The 21,287-nt window shown below is 38.3% G+C and overlaps 1 protein-coding gene across 4 annotated transcripts; it reads left to right on the forward strand.

Annotated features, from left to right (window-relative positions):
* The first annotated feature begins 3,885 nt into the window (after window positions 1-3,885).
* On the forward strand, window positions 3,886-20,287 carry WASHC3 (WASH complex subunit 3). Of its 4 annotated transcripts, none has more exons than XM_039571243.1 (7): window positions 3,887-4,015; window positions 5,528-5,626; window positions 7,868-7,933; window positions 9,218-9,346; window positions 12,154-12,261; window positions 15,513-15,577; window positions 18,496-20,287. In XM_039571243.1, exons 1-7 carry the CDS (start codon window positions 3,965-3,967, stop codon window positions 18,578-18,580), a joined length of 603 nt encoding a protein of 200 aa, XP_039427177.1. In that variant the 5' UTR covers window positions 3,887-3,964; the 3' UTR covers window positions 18,581-20,287. The 4 variants fall into 4 exon arrangements, with proteins under 4 accessions (XP_039427178.1, XP_039427177.1, XP_039427179.1 ...); XM_039571242.1 differs by having other exon boundaries at window positions 3,888-4,015; window positions 12,151-12,261; XM_039571244.1 differs by lacking the exons at window positions 15,513-15,577; window positions 18,496-20,287 and adding an exon at window positions 13,338-15,506 and having other exon boundaries at window positions 3,886-4,015; window positions 12,151-12,261.
* Window positions 20,288-21,287: the final 1,000 nt, after the last annotated feature.

Here is a 21,287-nt window from a genome sequence, read left to right on the forward strand (position 1 = left end):
AGTGAGATTAGAGTCACCTTTTAAAACAAAAACTCGTATTGTATTTCTCATAATGCTTTATCTTTGAGAACTTTTGCATTCCAACTGCCACCAAAATTTACCTAAAATGAATATAAAGTTCCTTTAAAGTTCCAGTCTTGACTCATGTGTGTTTAAACTGTAAAATCAGCAGACTGCAGGATGCTTCAAGGTAACAGTGCTCTGTTTATCTTGTATCCATTATCTCTGTTTGACCAGAGATAGCAGCCTAAAGGTTTAATTCACTTGTAGCTAAAAATCTTTGTGGGTCTGGAAGGAAGGATTGGCCTGAAGCACTGTTATCCTTTTGGTGTGTAGTGAAACTGAAACAGATGTTTTTCTGTCCTCAGAGAAACTTTACACAGCTCCTGCCTATGCAGAATATATACACTATACTCAGGACCCATATAGACAAGGGCAGTTTGCGCCAGGTATGTGCAGGTGCACTCTTGAGTGAGACTTTTTTGGTTTAGAATTGCTTGAGACCCAAGAAGGACAGAAATTCTTTTGTTCTGTAGTTAATTCAGAAACCAGGATGTTTGCTTTTCATACTCTGTTTTTAAGGAATACTTAAAACTGTTTAGCCAGGAATGATCTTGCCAAGTTCAAGGCTCTTCATTTTATACTGGAAAGAAGCAATATGGATATTTTAAAAAATAAATAAATAAATAAGAGCAGCTAATGTTTTTAGCATGTTCCCCGTGCTCTTTTGTGCAGAACAAAATAATTAGTTAATCCTCTGATGTTGCCTTAGCACAGTACTTGGAAAACTGAAGCTTGACAAACCATTTTCAGAGAACTGCAAATCGTTTATCATTCAGTTTCCATTTTCTCTTTTTTTTTTTTAAGAAACCTACATAATACCTCATATTTGTGTTTCTCAGTCTATTTGACTGTCAAGGGTTGATAATTCTCTGAACTGTTTGCAAGATTTGTACAAATTCTGGCACACCGAGATTATTGAGATTGGGGGGTTGCTGAAATTCAGTTGAGAGAAAAATCATAGAGGCAGTATCAGTTTCATAGAGAAACTTTACTAGAATACCCTTTGCAAGCATGGATTTAGAAGACTCCATGGGAAATCAAGTAAATGTTAATCCACACTGATCTTTTCAGCTGTTCATTGGACCACCTTATTAAAAACAACTATTGCCCCTTGTGGAGGATCAGGTGACACCATGTCTGGAAATTTTTTTGGATCAGCTTTTTCTGTTTAATTTGTCTCTCAGTTGTATAGCTGTTTGAGTTCTGGGCTGATTCTAACCCAAATGTGGTGTCCTGGGACCTGTAAGAGTGTACAAGCACACAAGATGCATATGAACACTGTAAGCTACAGTAGCACTTGCCAGTTTTTCTCAGCTTGTGCAGTTTTGTTTTGCAGTCGACCTGAGGCTCTGGGTTTGTGCAGTATATGGAGCAGATCAGTTTCAGTGCTTTGAAACCTGTGTTCTTGCCTTTACTTTCCTGTGTACCCTAATCACAAGACAGGTATTTTTTACTAATGATGAAGATAGAGCTCTGATCAGTTTTCTGTACACACGGCTTTTCCACTCCAAGTTAGCCTCAGCATCTGCAAAGTTAACATCCTCAAAATACTAATGTTCAACCAAACTTCATTTTGCTAACTCTTAAACACTCTTTAATCTATTTTCCTTCACTGGAAGGTGGAGCTACACAGCAGGGCCTTTAAATGCCAGCATATATATGTACTCATGCATAGGGTGTTAACTGCCAGCTGTTAAATACTGTACAGTACTTTTTCCTCAGTCTGACATTTATCATTCAGTATGGGTGCTGGTATGAAATACACTTTCAGTTGTACACACTGTAAAACTGGATATTATCACTCAATTATTTTTTATAAATCCTCTCCTTGGGAGTTCAGTCATTTATAGTTACAGTTGAACAAGTTAATTCAATTAAAACTTTTTAAAGAGGTTTTGGAAAATTTGGATAATTTTCCTCTGTTCTCTGTTTTTCACTTTTCATACCCTGCATTTCCTAACTCAATCTGGGAGGAAAAAGTGCTGTGTTGCACTTTTCTATGCAGTATTTTTGGCCAAATTAAAAGCAGGAAGTACCCGAAAGTTCACAGAAGAGCATATTCTTGGGAGATTTCTTACCCAGCTTTACAGACTAAGACATTCTGATAAGATCTGACTATGCATTTACATTAATTTTCATTGCCATTGCCTGGAAAAATTGTATTATAGACACTTTATGATAAATGAGATTAATTCTTCTTGAATATAATTTAGTTGGATTTTAAGGTAATTAAGGTGGCTAAATAACTCAGATAAGTTAAACAAACAGCTCTGTTGCCTAACACAAATGTGCACAACTCCTGTAAGCTAGGAATTGAAAGCTAAACCCACTGAATTTTTTAGGTTAGTCTGCTGCTCTTCCTTTGGGAGAGGTGAGAAATTGCCAACAACATGTCAGTGTTCCCAACCATAGTATTGATGCCTTGAGGTGGCCACCTAAAAACAGAGACTAGACAAAATAAGAGAATAAAAGTCGGTATGTATTTGAAGGGCCTTCAAAGGTACACCCTGGGCAGTCAAAAGGCTACACCCAAGATGGATGCTGAGTCATGAGTTCTTCACACTTTAATAAGTTTGGTCTATTTGCATATCAGGGTTAATTCCCCAATTATAATTTCAGTAAATGATGTAATTACCACAAGTTTGCTGCCCGCCCCCCCCTTCTCTAGGCTTTAGTTTACACATTTTGGGGCCTGCTGTCCTTGAAGAGCAGACCTAGAGAGGCTTGTTATGTCTAACCAGCATGAGAGAACAGTAGTTAATAGGCCACATGAAACTTCAGAGTTACCCACTAAGCAGTGCAGGATTTGAAAAATACAAAAGTTAAAACCTAAGGCATCAGTATGAATCACAAGTTGTTCCAACAATTCAAGCAGTATGGACAAAAAAGTTTGCTACACTATCTTAGTAAGAGAGTAATAATGATGTGCATAAGACAGTAGGTTAGTAATAAATACATTGTGAAAGCAATAAAGTCACAAAAAGCTGCTTCAGTAAATAAATGAGAATTTTATGGAAACTTGAGTAACAGAACTAAGTGCTCTGTGTACAGCCACCATGGATTCTGTATATGAATTCGTAGAATGCTTGGTAAACTGTAATAATTTGGAAGTAAACTGAGAATTTTGGTAAATTTTAAACCAAAATTAGCATAGCACATTTGGGGTCTAATCTTCAAAGTATTACAGTAATTAGTGTGTCTTTATTTATCTCATCACATTAGAAGGTTCCACTGGACAACCTCAGATTATGGTGGTTTCTTCAGTGCTCTGAATTCAGGAGGGTTTATTAAATTTATCAGTATTTAGATGTAACCACGGAGAACTTCCACCAAATATGGAAATACACTACAATCTATTTGGACTTACTGCTGTAAACAGGGACTTCAGATCATCCCAATCTTGTCTTTTTCAGAAGACCCCAGGGCCATTCCGTATTCCTTATTTTTACTCCCCACATCCAACGTGTGGCACTTCCCCAGTCAAATTTTTGTTTATGGGCACAGGAGCAGTTCCTTCACTGGCTTTTCTCGTTATTTCCTTGAGGTTTGACCGCAGGAGACGACGCTACCCAAACACTACCATGCAGGGCCACGTCCTGAGGCCTGTGGAGTGCTGGGTGTCAGTGTGACCCCCATTGGCATGGCCGGAGCCCCTCAGCGACTGTCACCACGTGCAACACAGAGCGGGTACCAAAGGAGGCACCCCAGAAGCTCAGGGTTTATACTCGGGGTTCATCCTTGGGCCGGCAATGAGAACTCCGGCCCGGGACTGCGTTTCCCAGGAGGAAGCGCGGGGAGCGGGCGCGCCCCGCCCCGCGGAGCTCGGGGTTTGTTTCCGGGCCGAGGCTGCGGAGTGCGGCCGTGCTGCGGAGCGGGGCTGCGCCCGCCCCGGCCCGTGGGCATGGACGAGGACGGGCTGCCCATCGTGGGCTCCGACATTGACCTCACCAAGGTACGGGCTGCGCTCGCCTGGAGCTCCGGGGCTGCCGCTCCTCCTCCCCGGCGGCGGCTGCGCTGGCCCTGGTGCTGGGCGAGCCCCGCGTCCCCCCCAGCTCCGCGGCCCGGCCCGGCGGCAGCGGGCGAGGGGAGCTTCCTGTGCGGTGGCGTGCCGCCCTCGCACCCGGGAACGAGCGGACTCAGGTCCTCGGCTGCGTCTCCAGCTGTTTTCCACAGGCATTTTGCTACAAGTTTTGTGATAACGTTGTATTTAAAGACTAAGCCGTTTCAACGTGGATCTGTGAGGCAAATCCCGTGCAAAGTTGTTTATTCATGTTTTTTAATGTTGTAGAAACTTTCTTTTTAAACTTGGTTTTGTAAATACCGAGCGTCAAGACAGGACAGTTCCAACTGACCCAGTGATTCTTCCATGCTCTGTGCCACCCTGCAAATTTCTGCTAAGGTCATAAGCACTGCTTGACAAGTTTTGGAACCACAGAATTGAACTTTAGCAGATCCTGTTGTAGAGGTGCACAGCGTGAAGGCTCGAGATAGTAGCAACAAAAGTCTCACAAAAAACCAGGATGTTTTAAGATTGCCATAGTGAATTGTATATTGAATGCACTGATAAATCAAGGACTAAAGCCTAGAGAGTCACTGTATTCACCAAAAAAGTGCAGCAGAATCTTGGCTGCCAGTAATATTCCTTGTGAATCTTCCACTTAAATCAATGACAATTTCATAGGCTAATTTTGTCTGTGAAGTTTAGGACTTAAAGCAGTTGTCCAAGGTTATTAACTCTGAGGCACTATAATTTTTTACTTAAACTTTTGTGTGTAAGTTCCTGATTCCAGTCTTCTGTAATGGTTTAAATAAAAATGCCAACCAACTCTGTGTTACAATATGACCACCATTCTTTTTGGCAAACATGAGATTCTACATTTTAGTCTGAAAAGTATGTGAGCATCAAAACTGATCTGGAGGATAATTTTTGGTAATTTTAGGGTAGTCTGGGCTTGCAAATAAGAACCAGTATGGGTAGCCACTAAATACTTAGACAGCGACATCACTACACTTTAGTTTTCATCATGGTGTTAGTTGTAACTGAGTATTAGTATGGCTGGCCAAATTTGCTTTTCTTTCTTAAACTCCAGAAGGAAAGATTCTCATTTCCTCACTGTTTTTAAAAAACATCAACACTGATTTTCAGGAATATTCACTATTTCATCTAAAGGCGGTTTCTTTAAGGTAACAGTCCTTCATTTATTGGGTCTTGTTGCTTTTTCTGTGTGTCCTGTAAATTCGCAGCTGTCATGTTAGTAGATTTTTAGTGGCAAGGGATTTGTATGAATGCATATGTAAATCTGTGTATTAGAAAATGGTTTGTGTATGCATGCATTCATAGTAGGCACACTTAAGACAGATTTCCAAATAATTTCTTCTAAAAAATGTGTATTTTTTTTAACGGATATTTGAATCCAAAATGACATTGATGTGTAACCTAATTTTCTCATATTTTTTAATGCAGGTTCCTGCTATTCAGCAGAAAAGAACTGTAGCATTTCTAAACCAGTTTGTGGTTCACACAGTGCAGTTTCTCAACCGCTTTTCTACTGTTTGTGAAGAGGTATGTTTATTATTTTCCCAGCTGTCCATTTATACAGTTTAAAAAATTCTAGAAATGAGAACCATTCATTTAAATATTTTTGATGCAGTAATACTGGTAGCTTAAACCAAAAAATACAGTCTGCTTTCTGTTCAAGGTTTCTCTTGAGTAAGCGCTTAAGACAGAATTTTTCCCCGAGGGATCCACATGAACTCCTGATTGTGCCACACTCAGTCTTGTTTCCATAAACTTTTGCATTTGGCGCAGTCTTGAACTTTGTGATACAGGAAATTTTCTCTGAGCAGCTTCATCTCTGGCTCTTGTCTTGTTATGGAAGAAGGATGCTATGTTCCTATGGTGCATCAAAACTTACTTTCAGATTTTATCACCTGTACTTTAGAAGAGTGATGCACTGATCTCTGAGTGTAAATAATTTTTATGTTGAAAAAAGGACATTTTTGGCAAGTGATTAGCATAGAACAAGAAGCCCTTAACTTCAGTTTCCTGTAAAAAGAGAGAAAAATACAAATATTTAGGATTAGTAAGTTTATGTGGTGACTTTGGAGTCAATAGAAATACAACAGACCGAAAAGATTAAAATTGTCTGCTGAACAGGACAAGAGTGCTTCCTCCCTCGTAGAAAGGGTGTTTCCTAATGTGGCTTTGAGTGTAACCTTTTTGTCTTCAGAGGTTTTTTGTAATTTTTCATTAGTTTATTCAACAAAGAATACTATACAGCTCTAGCCAGCTGAGCTAGGGTAGCAGTCAAATCCAATAAACCTAAGCCGTGTAATCTGAGAAATTCTCTAATTTGTTGGTGAAGTTTAGAGCCAGACTCGTGACAAGTATAAAATTTGGCTACCACATGAATATATGGAGCTTCAGAGGAAAAAAGTCATTTTTCCTGGATTTTAAAACTTCTTGTAACGTGATAGGTGGGACAGTGTAACTGCCTGATGCTGTTGTCAGTTGTCCAAAACTCAGTTGTCACCTGATCTCAGTATTCCCTCTTCCACGGGCACTGTGGAAATCAGAACACATCTATTTAAAGCCACCTTGAGCACGCAGCAGCACTGTGAAGTCTGCCTAAGAAAACAGTTATTAGTTAACCAAAATGTGTTGTTACCCAAGAGACTAAATAGTTGCTTTATGTACTCCTTGAGAAGTTTTTTGTATTTATGAAGTACAGAAGTGTTTTTAATGTGAAAGGTCGCAGTTAAGTCAACAGATGCCAAGAAACTCAAAATCAGGGCTGACACCATCCTTAACTCTAAATTTCTTGGCTCTTGTCTAGTCAAATAGACCCATAAAATTGCGTAATTGTCTTTTGTACATCTTTCCTACCCCTTTCCCAGCTACATGTAGGACACATAGTTCCTTCCAATAGGAACTGACTCCTCTTCATGAACAAAGGACCATCTGTAAACAAGTCAGTGCACTATCCAAAAAGACTAACTCCTGTCAGTCTCCTTCTACTTTTTCTAGCATATTGGCAGAACTGCCATTTTCTTAGGGTGTTAAAGTTCTGCTTCAGAGCCAGGCAGAATCTTGCCAAGGTGCCAGAAAGCTGTCAGAATGGTACATATCTGCCAGCCAGCACTCTAGCCAACTTCACTTGGACAGGTCTGGTGGAGTATGGTAGTGATTAGTTAAAAGACTGGCAGTTCTTATGGAGTAATTTAGAAAAACTTAAGTTGTATTTTAAAAAAAGTCAAAATTTGATTGAGGTGCACCTGGAGCATATGAAGTGTGGTTAGTTCTGATTCATTGTGGTTTTTTACTGTATAGGACTTTGAATCACCTGCTGTATTAATTACCAGATTTTCTCTGATACTGTTTTCGCTCAGTTACATACGCACACATCATCTCTTTTCGTCTTCTACATTTATAAAAAGTTCTGAAGAAAGATCCTTTGGTAACTGGGAGAGTGCAATATGTCTACCATTATTCTCCAGTTGCCCCAAGTAATACTCTATTTACTTTGGCTTTCTTTTGTGCATAGTCTGTCTTCACTTCTGTCAGTCTTTCTATGGGAAAACCAATGCAGAGTAAAATTATTTAAAATTTGAACTGCTGTAGCTACTGTACTAAAAAGGGTTGTCATTGCTTCATTTATTTCATAATGTGATAATGTCATTTGCACTATACTCTGCCTTTGGCCAGGAGAAGACAAAAGTGATTTTTTTAAACTAGATGCAAACTGGTTTATATGTACAAGTGTGTAAGGGAGTGTTTTCACATCCTAATTGTTTTCTGTTGTAGAAATTGTCAGCACTCTCTCTCCGTATCCAACAAATTGAAACCACACTCAATATTCTGGATGCAAAGGTTTGTATGGATATAGACTTCATCTTCTGACAGTGACAGCCTCCTAGATTATGGGAACTACCTGCCTTTTTATAGTCTGAATTGAGCAAATAAGTTTTCATAATTATTTGAAGGAGCTTGTATAAAATCCTGGTATCAAGAATTCTCTCTTTGCATGCCTTACACTGTGGAACAGTTGAATATGTAGTTGATACAGAAGAAAGGAACCAACAGTACCTAGGGGAAAATTTGAGTTTGTTAAGCATATGGAACAGGAAAGGAGCACTTTTTGCCATACAAACTCTAATAAGGAAATTCTTGCCCCCTTTGTAAAACAAAAGTATCTTTGTATGTTACTGGACTGTAAGGACTTCAGCTGATATAAGTAACTAGATAGAAGCCTTGTATATCTTTTGATACTGAAATGTGGCCTGAACTGGATCTTAGCTAATGCAGATGTGTTTGTTTATCTTCTTTAGCTGAAATGACAAAAGGATCTAATCTATGGTCCTATGTAGGAAATAGAGTATATAATTTACTAAAAGAAAAAAAAAAAAAAACAAAAATAACCCCAACAAAATCCCATGGTCAATAAACCACCCACTATAAAGTTTTAACCAGTTCTTCTTTCAATAATGATGGAGGCAATTTCGGTTGGCTTTTCTGGGAGCAAGGGTGGAATATTTTGAAACTGTTCATTAAGATCTTGGTGGGGAAAAATAGTGTAATAATACAATCAGAGCTTACTAACTTATTTATTTCAAAATATTTAGGAATGATCAGTATGGCTAATTTTTGCAGAATTTTTCATAATCATGTTAAATAGATTTTCCTTCAAATAGATATGCAGTGTGTTAGTATCCACTCTCAGCATTTCCTTAAAAAATGTGAAAGATGTAGAAAATTGAAAAATTTGTAACCAGTCACCCATCTGTTAGGTGATAGAGCTGTTCTTGCCATGATTTCTTTCACTGTAGGGGAAGTAGCAGAGATTGCATGGCTCATGTGGTTGATAAGTGCAGTAGCAAAATGCTAGGAAGGTGTGGAATCCTTTCCTGCTCTGAAACCCTGTGTTAACAGTGAAAGCTCCAATGGAGTGTTTGGGGGGTTTTATTGTAGAAGGCAGCTGAATAGAAAGATTTTTCCCCCCCAATCAAAATACCAAAACTAGGGATAAAAAGTTACAATTTTGCTGATGTAAAACCTACCTGGACAATAAGTGGTAAGCAGCATGCTGCAGATTTTGTTGTACATATAGTCTTATGATGTGCTCATAGCTTAATTGATGATGTTTTTCGCATTCAGTTATCCTCAATTCCTGGCCTAGAAGATGTCAAATTTGAAGTGTCCAGTGCAAATGTGAACAGTGTTACAAATGGTCCCGTGGCACAAGCTGCTGCAGATCAACAGACAGCTGTATCACCTCAGTCTGGGGTAAGTAATGAAGCATAACTCATACCTTGAAGGAAAAGAGCTCTCCAGGTCAAGTTTTTAGTGTCATTTGAAGTAGACAGAAGAAGCAAGTCTTGGAAGTGAGCAATCAGCTGTAAAAATCTAAAACAAAGTTTTTCTCTACTGACACTGTTTTAACAACTGACTTAAAACAAAAAAGGCTATACCCTTTCTTAACTATGTGGCTGTAATGGTTTTGGTTCAGAATATTCATTACTTACTTATTTTCCTTCTGTGAGATACGAATTAGGAGAAAAGCAAAGCAGGCACAAACCTTAAACAGTTGCAGTACAATGAAAGAGTTTTATTACTAATAGAATTAAAAGTAAAGAGAAAATAACAAGAAATTAAAGCAAATCCCCCCTCCCCTTTCCAGCACTTCTCTCCTTTTACCCAGCTCACACAGGGGATAACAGAACATGGGATGTTAGTCAGTGTTCCAGTTCTTGAAAAGTCTCTCTCTTATGCTTAAGGAAAAAAGGGTTCCTTCAGTTGCACGTGGTTCCCAAACTGCCACCAACAGCAGACCCGCCCAGAAACAATCAATCTGCTGTGTGTAAAACATCTCTCCCATGAAAAAAATCTCACAATTCCTTCACACTGCAAAACATGGGCCATCACATGGGGTTATTAATCTTTTTAAGGATAAGTTATTTTGGCCTGCACACAAAGGCTTTTCTTTGCCACAAGTCTCTAACAGCCTCTTACTACTTCTATATAGCCTGGCATAGGCACTCTTCACAATCTTCACAGGCCACACGAGGATTCTCCATCCCCCCATGTTCTTCAAATGGATTAAAGAGACAAACAGTCTGTGGTATTACAGTTCCTTACCACGGCATGCAAGAAGGTTTTTTAAGCTGCGCGCCAGAATCGCGGCACCTCCCTCTTTTCTCCCGTCGCCATGCTCAGCTCCGTCCCACGGGACTCACTTCTCTTTCTCCCTGACTCTGAAGCCGCCATGTTGAAGAGTGTTCTTGTTCAGGCTTACGGTGGGGAAAGCCTCGCTCCCTCTGTGCTGCTGGCTGCATGGTGTCCTCTTCAGTTCAGCACGAAGTGTGCTGGCTGCAGACAGGAGGCTCTGCCGGCTCCCGTTGACTCCGCCGGCTCCGCATGGAGAGGAGAGGGACCCGCCTGTCCCCAGGAGCCGCGCTGGATGGGTTTAGCTGTGGCAGTCCATGGCTGGTTTGAGCTGCCTGTGGCTCTGGGGACAGTCCCCCCCAGCGACCCAGGGTCCGTGCCGCAGTGATGGGAAAGGGGGGAAGGGGCAGTGGCCCCGGCCCAGTGGGGCCGGGAGGCTCGGAGCCCCCCCACCTTCCAGCAGGTGAGCGCGGACAAAAGGCAATTCCTGCCTTTCCGTGCGGTTTAAATATGTAAATTGTGAGAAGCGTCATTGGTCTAAAAGACTGTCCATCAACTCAGGGTCAACCCAATACAGTGGCCTAAATGAGTCAAATCTAATGCTAAATTTCTCCTTTGTCTTCTTCAATCACACTAAAATATGAACATGAATTACATCAGGGGGCTGGGAAGGTCATGAATGAAAATAACAATTCAAATCACATCATTCCAAGTCCTTTCTTCCAAATGTGAGCTTTTAGCTTAAATTGGAATTTCTAGCATGCTTTATTCTATAGAGTTCATAACCTTGAAGGTTTTCTATATATTATCCTACGTGTATTGGAAATGCCAGCTTATTACAAGCAATCAGCATTAAGATCCTATCCCTGCAACTAATTTTTTGTCATTTTGGGGAGTTTAATGTGTGTGGTTGGTTGATTTTTTTAAGCCAGACATTTAAATCCCGTGATCACCACTTAACTAAGTGAGGCTTTTGGCCCATTGGTAGATGGAGTTCTTTTCCCAGTTTCCTCTTACAGTTTCTTCTCATGGAATCTTCAATTCTGATCTCTGCGCATTCTCTTATTTGGTGGAAGTTGCTGTGGAGAAACAGTAGCTGGAGCACTCTGCTGCTTTTGCCTGCCTGTCAAAGATTGTAACTCTGATTTGCAAGCAGCACATGGGAGACACTGGACAGCACTGCATGTTCCATCCACGTTAGAGAATAACTCACCATTAGTTCATTTTCTTTAAAATGTTCCTCCTCTCAGATATTAAAGTATATAAAGTATATTTAAGTATATAAAGTTCATTTATTTCTGAAAGGATGTTCCCAATGCTGCTTTCAAGTGATTAGTTTTGCAGAAAAAATACAGTTGTCTGTGTTCTTTTAGTAGTAGTAGAACTTCTTGTCATTTTTCATTTATGTGAATTAAATACTTTCAAGGAGTCTTCGATTTCATTGCATTGTCCTTTAAATAATGATTTATACTCGAAAGTATAGTTTAGAAGTTACATGATCTGTATGAAACCCTTGTCAGGGAATCAAATATTTTGAGGAAAAAAGGCATTGGACTACTGGAAGAGATTTATAGATATGATCCTTATAAATATTTTTTATGAAAAGACCATTTACATTTAGTACTGTGTTATTCATTAAATACAACTTAACAGGGTTATTAGGGGCTTTTTGGTTTTTTATGTGTTGTTCGATAACTTAAAATTGTAACTAAAAATAGAAAGACACTCCTCTAACTGAACAACAAAAGAGCTGGATTTTGTGATTTCATATGTCTTGAAAATCTCTCTCTGTGAGTGTAAATCAGAATAATCTTGATGAAGAAGAATTGCACTTTACCTTTCAATATCCAGTTTTATGGGTTGGAATCTCTCCATGGGTCTGGTGTGTACACCTAACCATTAAAGGGTTTGTTCTTCATATACAGCAGAACAACACACAAGAAGAAGGGTTACAGAAAACGGAGGTAGTCACAGAAAATGTCACAACTGTGGCCAAGGATCCAAGATATGCCAGATATCTCAAAATGGTACAAGTGGTAAGTCAGTTCTCATGTCATTCCTTGGCTATGATGTTATTTTTAGGTGGAACGTTACACACAGCTGTAAGCGGACATTAAATGTCAGAACACATAGATTGCAACAGTAATCTTTAGGCTAGGATAACATCACAATATTCTAGCACATTTTCTCTAATAAATGAATTAGTGTAATATATTCCCTCAGACAGGTTCTGGCAAGATCTTTCTACAAAATTCTGCTGGTATACTTGTGAACTGAAGGTGTGAAATGTGTAAATGCAAAGTGATATTAGCCGGAGGCACAAAAGATGCCACTGGAAGTGTAGTTGTCCTGGCAGAGTTGGAGTCATTCCCTGCAGACAGACATGATTACAGTTTGATTTTACTGTAGGGTACAAAATACAGCTTTGCAAGTATAGTCCAGAACAGCAGTACTTGATATTTCTGTAAGGACCAAAATAGAAGTTACAAGGATTGCTTCGCTGTTTGGTTCCACTCCAGTTTCCTGTTATTCATGATGCAGGTTTTGTTTACCTTTTTAGCTGTGGTCTGTGCTACAGACAAATAGGAAATAAATGAATGCAATCTCAATACTTACTTGTGTGAAAGCTAATGAAGGAATGAGAAGGTGAATGGGAGACTCTTTGTGACATTTTTAAGAGCTCATTTCACATCCACATAATTAAAAATGGGATTGGAAACAAAGAATTTATTTCAATTTATTTTCAATTTGTCAGTGGAAATTTTCCTCTAAAATCTATATTATAATTCTGGAAAGTATGACTGTGTCATAGTATTAATAAAACTTTGCTTGTGTTAAAACTAACTTCATGGTTTCACTCAGTCTTCAGAGAAATTATTACGATTGGTCTGCTTCATCCCTTGAATGATGTTCCAAACCTTATTTTTCACTTGAATCACAAATTGGCACTTTATGGATAGCTTATTACAAACCATTGGAAAACCTACCAATGGGATAGTAGCAAAGACTAGAACACTGTGTTTCTGTATTGATTTAATGCCAGACTTCAAAGTGGATTTGAAAGTGCTGGATGGTCTAATTACTTTGAATTTTTTTTTTTTGTGACTGCTAGAGGAGTGAGATCTCACTTTCCACATTTCTCCTGTGTACTGGCAGTTCCTGGTGACTCCTCTGCCAGTTGTAAACAGTGTGGTAGGAAAGTCAAACTAACATACTACAAATTAATGTGTGTTTTTGTATTTGCCAAACTTGTCTCCTTGTCCGGTCAAGTATTTCAGTTATGTCATTTATTTGTTCAAATTAAGTTTCCAGATGAAGATTTGTTTGAACTGATAATTTATTTATTGTTCACAGTATTTGTAGTAAAAAGAGCACCATTCTACACTAAAAGTAGCTCTTCCATGAAATTGTGACAAACTCATTTTGGTGGAGTGCAGTTGAGGATACTAAATTCTTACTTCTTAAAGTTTCCAACAGTATTCCAAGAAATCATACAAAAGCAGTACCATATTTGCAGATTAAAATTTAGGAAAGCATGAAAGGTAAAGGAATTGTAATGCCCCGATTGTATTCTAAACAGGTACAGGTACAATCTTAATTGTTTTCCTTCAGATAAAAAGCCTACTCTTAAAGGGCATTTTGATTAAACTTCAGATTAGTTTTGTGAATCTATGATATATGAGGATACTGAGAGGATTTTTTTCTTGTAGATTTTAATGCACACAATGTTGGAATAAAACATACTCCAAGTGTGAACATGGAAACAACCCATTCTTAGAAGTCCTATACCAAGTTCCCTTTGATTGAAGCAAATATGAGTTCTGCTTTGCCTGATCTGACTCAATTCTGTTTTCACCTGGTTTGAGTTGATGCATAAGCAACTCCCCAGTGACTTCTGAGGTGGGGAAAAGTACCTTAAGAGCAGTCAAGCAGGAGGAAAAGCATTATTACAAGATGATGTATAGACACGCAATCCCTTATGTCCAAATCTGTACTGGAATAAGTGATTTTTTTAAACTGTCATGAAATACTCAAATATTCACCTTTGTACTGTACGTGAGTTGGGAAGTACTGAGATGTTCTTCTATTTCAAGCTAATACATTGCAACTGTTTGAGTGACCTTTTTTGACATTATGTCTGATAGATTGCTTGAACTATGTACCTGTGTGTGCTGTTCCACAATCCTCATGCACAAGCCTTAATTGTGATTCTTGCTGTGGAACTGTCACTAGTATCACATCTTTCTCTGGAACATTAGTCATGGCTGCCCTTTATTTTATCATTATTTTACTTCCTTTTGCACAAAAGATACTAGTCCTATGCCACTTGCATTTAGAATTTCTTAGACCACCAGTAGCTTTGTCCCTTTCAAATCAGAAATTGTATCCTCTTTTTTTTCTTTTTTGTTTTTTTTCTGTATCCTATGTTGTCATGGAGTGATCCAGATGGTATTTCTGATGGTTTCCAACAGGAGATGGCAAAGCAACAAGTTGCCTTTGAGCAGCTCTAGGGGAAACATAGGAGCAGTTTGTTGGAATGTATCTGATGAGAGGACGTGGGTCTTGGATATGTGATCCAAGATGAGGGGATGTTTAGGTGTTGATGAATAAAATAAAGTGCAGAAGCTGTGGAAGGACTTGCAGTGAAGGGAAGGAATTTTTTTAACACATACATAGTTGACTGAAATCTGTCCACAAGTCACAGAAGATACAAGCCTGACTGCACAAGCAGTTGTATTCAGAGAAGTCGCTTTTAAATTGTGCTTCTGTTCTCATGTCCTGTTTGCCTTTTTCTCCATGCTTTTTAGACTTCTCCAGTTTTTAGCACTGCCTTAAGAGATCCTTCTGGAGTGGTAGCAGATGTACTTCCCTGGTTTTCCTCTCTCTCTTGGACCTTCAGCATGCCCAAGTCTTTCCTAGCACAATTTTTCTCTGCTGTCTTGTGCTACATTGTGCTTTCTTCACATTCTTACCCATACAGATAACTTCAACTTCATGATTCTGTTTGCATGAATTGCAAGTATATCTATCCAGTCTTGATTCTCTCCCTGCAACTTTCTCTAGATGTTTTGCCATAAATGTAAGAGGGGTTAAAAGGGCCTTTTAATCTCAATAGTTTCTTGCTTCTAGGTTCTTGTTGATGGCAACTGAGATTATTGTTCCATGCTGTTGTTTGACAAGTGACATGCATCAATTTATATCAAAGTGTGGTTTTAAAGTACCTGTGTAATTTAATTCACCTGTTTGTGTCCAGTAGTTTTATATTATTCTTCCTCCTGCTACACAGGGTGTTCCTGTAATGGCAATACGAAACAAAATGATTTCTGAGGGGCTAAATCCAGATCTTCTCGAGTAAGTAATTTGTGACTCTCCATAGGGCTGGAAGGTTGTTCAAGGTGGTGTGAGTTATAGCAGTGACAAGCTACCATTAGACAATGTGCATTTAGCAATGAGGACTCAGATGAAAGGTCAGTAGCCATTTTCACTGCACTGTTTAGACTATGAGGTATTTCCCAGAAATTTTTTTCAACACTCCAATAAGAAAAAGTCATTATTGTAGAGTAGTAAGAACAAATTCAATCTTATTTTGCTGGATGCACGAGGGACAATGCAGTTGTTTCCAGATTCTCTCAGTAGATGGAGTGCACTACTTGACTTCAAAATTGACAGTGTAAATTGAAGTCAGCAGTTTAAAATTTTGGCTGTTGATTGAGTTAACCTGATGTGAAGACTACTAAGAATAGATAGTAATTTTCAAAGCTTCTCATCTGGCCATAAACATTGATTTTAGTCTTACTTTACAGCTGACATTTAATTTAGTTCTACTAGATTATTTCACAGAATTTGTTAAACTGATGAAAGTATTAACTTTCATTCTTACATTATAGCCACCAAAGTGTTTGAAGTACTTTTGCATTCTCTTCAGAAACTGTCAGGATATTAGAAAGTCCTTTTTTCCAGTGAAGTCTTTTTACATTTTGTAAAGGCTTTTTCTGAAACTAGCAACTTGTTAAATAAAATAAACCTGAAGTGTCATCATATGATGAGTCACTTTGGCTCCCAACTACTTCCTGGTGTCTAAATAAGCCTAAAGTAAGTATTCTTCAGTTGATATTTTTACTGATTGAATGAGAAATAAGAAAAAGACCCTGTGCAAGTTGTAGGTAGCTTTAGCAAACATGGGTTTTCTATATGTGTGTTAAATGTGTTGTATTTTTTGCTGTGCTTTCAAGTCCATACCTTTTTATAAGTGCTGCTATTTCTTCATGTTTGGGTGCATTTTTATAGTAGATAAATCAAAAAGATAATAGGTTAAATTTCAAAAGCAATTTTTTAAAAAGTGTCTGCTTTTCGATTGTCTATTTTGCATTAAGACAGAAACATTGCTGTGGGTGGAGGCTCACAGAATGTTTGGGGTTAGATCTCAAAGTTCATCTTCAAAGATCTCTGCAACAGTAATGCTTAGTCAGATTTTCTTTAAAATGTTATTGGTTTGAAAACTGTTTAAAGAAAGCTGATGATTTGGCAGGGTTCAAAATGTAGAACATTTTAAGGTGTCAGGGGTGACTTAATTTTCTTGCTTTCTTGTCTTAATATTATAGTCTTCTTTTTATATATATATCTTGCCATTCACAGCACATTTCTTGGGTTTTCAGGTTCCTTAGGTCTGCTCACTCAGTCCCAGAAAAAATTAGGAAAATGTCCACATGGCTGTGTGCTTGGTCACTTGCTGCAGGCTCCCCCAGCTCCTTGCCGTTGGCTGAGCATGGGATTTTGTGGCTGTAGATGTGCTAGTTCTAATAATATAGTGTTGTTTCTACACTCTCCTTTTGGCTATTCCACTTCTGTTATTGCTCCTTTCTCAACTTTCTACAGTGTTTTGTAACTGCCTATTCTATCAAGCTCCCAATTTACCTATCTTTGACTTTTGTTTCTTATCCTTCCTCTCTTGCCTGTCTTCAATTCCAGGAGAGTTTGTCCTGCTCTCATGAGCTAAAGGAATTCAGCGCCATCTTCCTCTTCTTAATAAGAGGTTTTGCTCTGCTCTCTCCAGATCACATGTCTTTGCACAGCTCTTCTGTTTTGTCATTACCATGGCAACAAGGAATAATATTGTGAAGTGGTATTTGCATGAGAAAGCAATTGCTTTCTTAATTTGTTTTAGAGGTGTGCAAGGGGGAGGGAGAAGGCTCTTCTGCAGTTCTTTAATACCCTTCTCATCTTTTCATGCAAAATGTTTAGGAACACTTTAAAGTTACCTCAGGGATTCCCAACAGAGAAATTATACTAAACAGAACTAATGTTGGAAAAGAAAGTCTATGCCCCCAAGATAAATAAGAACAGGATGATTAATACAACTGTCATCTTAGTTTAAAATGTAATATTTTATCCAAGAGATGTTAACTGTCATACGGGAAGTGCATTTCTCTGAATGTCATTTTTCCCCAAGTATACTTATGTGTGTATTTTCTACCTTGCTTTCAGACTTCACCAGGCTCTGTCTTGCTTGTATGTCAAACTCATTACATATTCTCCATACATCCATGGAGAGCCAGCGTCTTCAGGCAGTAATGTTAGTTAGTCTTTAGATGGCTTGCTTCTCTCATCTTCATTTCCAGTAGATTCCCCAAGCAAACATTTTGCCACAGTGTTAAGAACCATCCTAAATATTCTCTTTAAAACTAAATACAAGAGGTCTGATCATTTGTAGTCAATAAAAATCCCATGGCTGTTCTTGCATGTCAAATTTAACCCAATGTTCTAGCCAAATTCCACTCTGAGTAATTTTTTGCTTCTCTAAATTATCCCTGCAGTTTTAGTTGGATACAATATTGTTCATTTCCTGTCTTATTTTTTTCATGTACTATTTACACTGCTCAATGGTGTACAGAATGTTCCTTTCAGCCCTAGAACCTCTGAAGATTAAAAAAAATTGAATTAATCATTATTGCCTGCTTTCAACTCTTTCTACAAGTGTTTGCCACTTCTTAATGATCTGTCATCATTTCTGATGGCATCAAAGGCATGCATTCACACTGATGTCTACAGAGTTTTGATGTCCAGTGAGTTACAGTTTGTAGTGTTTGTCTTTCAGTTGTAGGTGAAGCAATACCACTAAGGTGTGAGTTTGTGAACCATAAACAGTTAATGTGTCAAATGTTGTGGAAATAAAGTGCCTGCAGTTGTTGTGAAAGGACAGTGGTGTTACGTGCTGAGTTGCTTGTGTTCTCAGCTGGATTTGCAACATGGAATGTTTTTGTTGCCTGCAGGACCCCAGATGCCCCTGTGCCTGCCTGGGGAGATGACGGCAAAGCAGAAGACAGTTCTGATAGTGAATCTTCATTCAGTGACTGAAGAGACTGATTCCAGCCTTTGGAAACCTTTGTTAGGTGCTCATGTGTTTGGAGCTTTAGCAGACAATGGTTTGATGTGGATCATATGGGTGGCATGGTTTATCTAATGACATTTTTAAGAACTAAGCTCCTCTGTGCTCTCTTCTGGAAGGTTTGAACAGGCAAAGTGTTTCAACCTGAACCCTTTCCCCATGAAAATTAATCATGAGATCCTTGCAGTTTTTAGGCTGCATCATGTCAGATTCATTTCTGATTCTGCTGAAATTACTTCGTAGAGCTCCAAGAATTCCACACCTCTAAACCTCCAGGTCTCTAAAACTGCATTCTGGTCATTGTTAGATTTTCTACATAACACTTCTAACCTAAATTGCCTTCTTTCTGCCCCTTCTTCCTTTACTTAAAGGTAAATTCACTTTTGAAAATGAAAATGTTTCATTGATGAACTGAACTATTTTCTCAATATTCTATGTCTGCAGTGGTGCAACAAGAATTACACATAAGTCAACTCTCTTACAGTGATTGCACATCAGTGATACTCAGATTTGAGAAAAACTAAAATACAAGTGAAAAATACATTAAAATGCATTTTGAATCTATTTTGAAAGCATATACCACTATTCAGTACCACGTTAGAGTCTGTATGAAGTTGGTAAAGAAACCCCTGCTCTCGAAGAGTTGATTTATTGAATTCAGGGTGCAGTGTTGTAGAAAGCTACAGACACGGCAAGAGTGGTTTGAAAATGACACTGGGAAAAAAGCAAGGGACTTGGAGATTATTAATGGAATCTCATTACTTGTTCACTGTTACATCGGTCAGTTGAGACCATTTTCTGACTTCCGTTGGCCTTACTCAAAAGAAGCTGTGGCTGAGCAGTTTGCTTAGGATGAGAAATCACCTCCAAGTTGGTGTATTTGGTGATAATTTCAGCAAAGAAGCTAAAATTCAGTTTGTTTAATGATCAAACTACCTTGCCACCTCTTGAGGTATGCATTGAGGAACAAAATAAAGAAATGCACTAGGAGCCTGACATGTCCTGAAGATTCCCCTCAAAATTACTTAATGTGCTCCATGACTAAAAAATGATACTTCATTAAAGAATCTTCTTTAATACAATTTGTTCCCCATGAAATCCTTCTCAATCTGTTTGAATTCCCCAGATTGTTGTGATTATACCAGAGTGCTGTGTGCCAGGCAGTCATTAACTTTCTGGTATTCCACATTCTTGCTGCGACCAAGAGAAGACAAAAACTGAAGCTCCAAGTGTGTAAGTTTGTTAGCTTTTATGACTGAGTCTGTACCTTCTCTCCTCATTGTTTATGGCACTTCAGTAGGTTACCTGCTTTTTTTTTCTGCTGTAACTTAAGCATGGCTCCCATTTAAGCCTGCAGATGTATTTATGCTCTCCATAACCTGTAAATCAGAGTAATGCCTGAATCCCTACAAAAGCATATATGCACTAGAGAATGTCTAGAGATGGTATTTTGATGATGGGTTAATTACTATTGAACACATAAACAAGAATACTTAATAGTTAACACTTGGTAAAACACAACAAATATTAACATATTAGCAATAAGTATTTCAAATGTAAATGTGATAATGTTATTTCAGAATGTATATATTGAAACACTCATGACTTTTTAAAATCTATATTTGGAAACTCATTTAAGCAGTCTGTATAATAAAAGTTATACTTTGTAAACCAAAGTTGTGGTTCTATTTTATTGCTATATCTCGTTCTAAACAAGACAATGAAAATTCTTCCGAAGTCTCTGCAATTCAGGTTTCTCCAAAACTAATTTTGCTGAAGTTATATCAACCTGCTAGCCTAAGGGGAGAGTTTTGGAAATTGAGGTTTGGAGTTAAAGCTAACCCATGGGTGGCACTCTGACTACCGGAGAACTGAATATCCCATAGCCACTGTTTTAAGAAGCAAATTTAAGGAAGACTGAAATTACATGTTTGATACTTTTGAACTGACATGAACCTCTGTAAGGAAGTAGCATGATTTAAAGAGTTGAATTGAGAATTATTTTTCTAAAGAAATAAACAAAGTTACCAAAAAGACATTTAAGAAGATATAGCTTCATTTGTTTATCATTCTGTAGAAACTATTTGCGTAAAATTATTTTGAACTGAGAAAACCCCTAAAATCAATTGTCTTTTACACCACTGCAGATACACTTTTATGTGGAATGAAAAAGAAAGCCTCTGGCCTACAGATACTTGTTAAAATAAAAGATAATTAATCAGTAATTATATATGTCACATAAGTAATTATATATGTCACAGTTTCATTAATAGGAGTTGTGAATTTAACTGCTTAAAGACTTGTAGGTTTTTTTCAGGCTAGGAGTTTACTTTGGAATAGTGCAACCTTGGTAGCCTGCCAGAAATACTAAGAAAATCTTGCCACTGTGTCTCCTCTCTCAGCTGAGTGGTGCCCAGAAAAAATCCAAATGTCTGAATTGTGAGGAACTAGGTGGACAAAAAGATAAAACCATCCCTTTTTACATTCAGTGTCTCAGCAGCCATAGTGCTTCCGCTACCTTTGGAACCTCTGACCACTGTAGGCTCTTCTGTTCCTAAACACATCCCTTTACTTTTAAGTTGTAGCCAAATTCAATCTGAGATGTTTCAGCTTAGGACACACGCTGACACAAGGAGCTATTAAGTGTAGGATGGTTGGTTTGAGACTGAATTATGT

Source organism: Corvus cornix, chromosome 1A, assembly GCF_000738735.6.
Source record: "Corvus cornix cornix isolate S_Up_H32 chromosome 1A, ASM73873v5, whole genome shotgun sequence".
NCBI lineage: Eukaryota > Metazoa > Chordata > Aves > Passeriformes > Corvidae > Corvus > Corvus cornix.

Bases quoted from the DNA above. Each gene is read 5' to 3' on its own strand.
- WASHC3 (XM_039571242.1), top strand. From the start codon at position 3,965: ATGGACGAGGACGGGCTGCCCATCGTGGGCTCCGACATTGACCTCACC. The intron at 7,934-9,217 runs GTTTGTATGGAT...TTTCGCATTCAG, and splicing joins TCAATATTCTGGATGCAAAG to TTATCCTCAATTCCTGGCCT. The intron at 12,262-15,512 runs GTAAGTCAGTTC...CCTGCTACACAG, and splicing joins ATCTCAAAATGGTACAAGTG to GGTGTTCCTGTAATGGCAAT.